General features: G+C 37.5%; 1 protein-coding gene across 1 annotated transcript; it reads left to right on the top strand.

Annotated features, from left to right (window-relative positions):
* Window positions 1–315: 315 nt before the first annotated feature.
* Window positions 316–2,405, top strand: LOC103132471 (uncharacterized). The gene is made up of 2 exons (XM_007544275.2): window positions 316–962; window positions 1,346–2,405. Exons 1-2 carry the CDS (start codon window positions 937–939, stop codon window positions 2,310–2,312), a joined length of 993 nt encoding a protein of 330 aa, XP_007544337.1. The 5' UTR covers window positions 316–936; the 3' UTR covers window positions 2,313–2,405.
* The last annotated feature ends 370 nt before the right edge of the window (window positions 2,406–2,775 follow it).

Here is a 2,775-nt window from a genome sequence, read left to right as displayed (position 1 = left end):
TTTTTTTATGTCTCCAGGTGGACAAGGCTGTGCTGTCTATAATGACAGACGAACAGATGACCAATTACATCACTTCATATGGTGACAGAATAGCAGTTCTGTCTTTTTGTCAGCAAAGTACACTTATTGCAGAAAAAGATACTCTTCTCCAGAACTTAAGAGATAAAATTGGAGCATGGAAAATGAGATCTAGGACCAAAAGAGCTGTTTGTAGCACATCTGGTTTGTTCCAAATGCAAGGGGTGGAGATGGCAAGAGAAAGAAGTAAGGCAGCAGGGAGGACTTCCGAGAAAAATTGAAATTGGGTGGCTTCATTTTCACATTGATGAATACCAACAAGTGAGAACAAGAAATGGTGGAGGAACGAGGCATGCAACAGTGGATAAAAGTACAACTGTTTCTCAAATTCTTGAAATGGGAAAGGAGCTTTTTTTTCCAGATGGGACCTCCACCAAAGGTGTAATTGAAGACTTTCTTTTTGAAGTTTGTGACTTCCAAAAAAATCGGATTTCTTTAGATGAAACAGTCGGAAATCTTTATGAAAAAACCAAGCTGAAGCTTCTACGGTTTTACATGTGCACAAAGAAAGAAGAAACAGTTCAGTATTCATCTGAAGAAGATTGCCAAAGTCCTGAACAACAAAATGACATGGATTCAACCCCAACAGCTAGAAAAGGATCTTTTGGTGAAATGGAGGATTTAAATGATTGTGATGATCAAACTTTGAATCACCTAGACTCTTCCTACAACTGTTCTGGAGTTGTTGATTTCACAGATCCACCTCATTCTGGATCCACAGCTCGGCAGCCCCAGCCCTTCAGCTCTGAAAATTCTGGATCTGTTCCACACATGGATGAGGGAGACACGGTTGTATGGAATCCTGAAGAGGACCTGGATTGGATGATGACAGTGACATAGTCGTTGTAACACTAAATTATGACAACACTGAAGAAGTTGTACAGGTAAGATCAGAAACACTTTGGCGTGATACGATTTAGATACTTATAGAAGTGATATGTGACATTTGAATTGAGGTAAAATAGTAACATATTATTTGGTAGAATTTACATAGTTTTTTTGTGATGTATTTTTAATCAACTGTGAAATAAATATCTATCTTAAGGCCAAGGTATGAATAGTTTAACACTTGTGTTGTGTGCTGTAATCAAACATAACTTTATATATTACAATACTGTACAACTTTGTCCAGTGGCGCAACTGCACATTATTCAGGTGGATGCGAAAACATAAATCGGCGCCCAAGTTCAAGCAGTCTACTGCCCCAATCTGTTTCAGCTGGTAACTCAGAAAATCTAGCAAACCATCTACATGTGTCAATTCGCAGGAACAAGGTTGTGGAAGATCTTTTGGCTGTGTTTATGGAAAACAACATTTTGAATCAGACTTTAAAAATGGAGTTTGTGAATGAAAGAGCAATCGATGATGCTGGGGTATCAAGGGAGGTTTACACTGCATTTTGGGAGCAGTTTTTGGAACAGTGTAAGGGTGAAACAGAACGAGTTCCCAGGTTGAGGCCTGACTTTTGTGAGTCTGAATGGCAAGCCATTGAACACATTTGGGTCAAAGGATTTCTAGACCATGGAGTCATTCCAGTGAGGCTATCGAAAGCTTTCATTTTAGCTTGTGTTCATGGAATTGAATCAGTGGATGATGATGTAGTGATCCCATCATTTCTCAACTACCTCCCTCTAGTAGAGAGATCAGCTGTTGAGAAGGCTCTACAGGGCACCATGGATCAAGGTGATGAAGAGGACTTGCTAGACCTCTTCACAAGGATGGGGTCCCACTTCCTGCCTCCCAATGAGAACATTCAGCAGGCCATTGAAACCATGGCTCACAAGGCAATTCTTCAAGAGCCAAAGTATATATTAGATTGCTTCTCCACATCCATGTCATGTGTACAAGTGGAACTTGCAGACAAGAAAAGTCTGTTGTCTTTGTATGAAAAAAAGAAGGCCTCAGGTAAAAGACTGTTACAGCTGTTTGAATCAGCAAATGTGACACTGTCCCAGAGAGAACAGACAACCTTTAACCACCTTCAACGTTTTGTAAAAAATGCTGATGAAGACAAGGCCGAAAAAATACTGCGTTTCTGCACCGGCTCTTCTGTAATCTGTGTTGACAAAATTCTCATTTGTTTCAACACTGAAACCGGGCTTAACAGAAGGCCTGTTGCTCGCACCTGTGGAGCTACCCTAGAACTTCCTTGCACTTATAGTTCTTACCCAGACTTTCGCACAGAGTTCGACAACATCCTCTCCAGTAATTACTTTGAAATGGACATAATTTGAAGTTGATGGGAGGTATTTACAGCACCTTTTTGTTTTGGTTGGAAATTTTGAATGCAGTTTTTTTTTTTCTAAATTTCATATTTAAATATTTAATGCATTCAGTCATATAGCAATTGATTTTATGTTTTCATGGTTTGGCTGTATGTTTTTGTTACTTTACATTTCAATTGTATTTATTTTCAAAGATACCTTGTGAATAATACAAATTAATGTAAAAATTACTTTTCCGCAAGATTTTAAGATCTTGTTTTAAGTAAATAATTCCTTAATATTGATCAAAAAGTACTGTTTATATTGGAAGATTATTTAACTTATAACAAGATATTTTTCCTATAAGTTAATTTATCTGCCAATAGAGCAAGTACTTCCTCATCAATATTAAAGAATTACTTACTTAAAACTCTATATGTTGCTGAAAAGTTACTTTTAAGTTAATTTGTGTTATTTTAAGTGTAATAGGATA

The sequence above is a fragment of the Poecilia formosa genome, unplaced genomic scaffold, assembly GCF_000485575.1.
Source record: "Poecilia formosa unplaced genomic scaffold, Poecilia_formosa-5.1.2 Scaffold1073, whole genome shotgun sequence".
Classification (NCBI taxonomy): Eukaryota; Metazoa; Chordata; class Actinopteri; order Cyprinodontiformes; family Poeciliidae; genus Poecilia; species Poecilia formosa.
The sequence above is the reverse complement of the archived record's forward strand: the minus strand, read 5'-3'. Positions and strand labels throughout refer to the sequence as shown.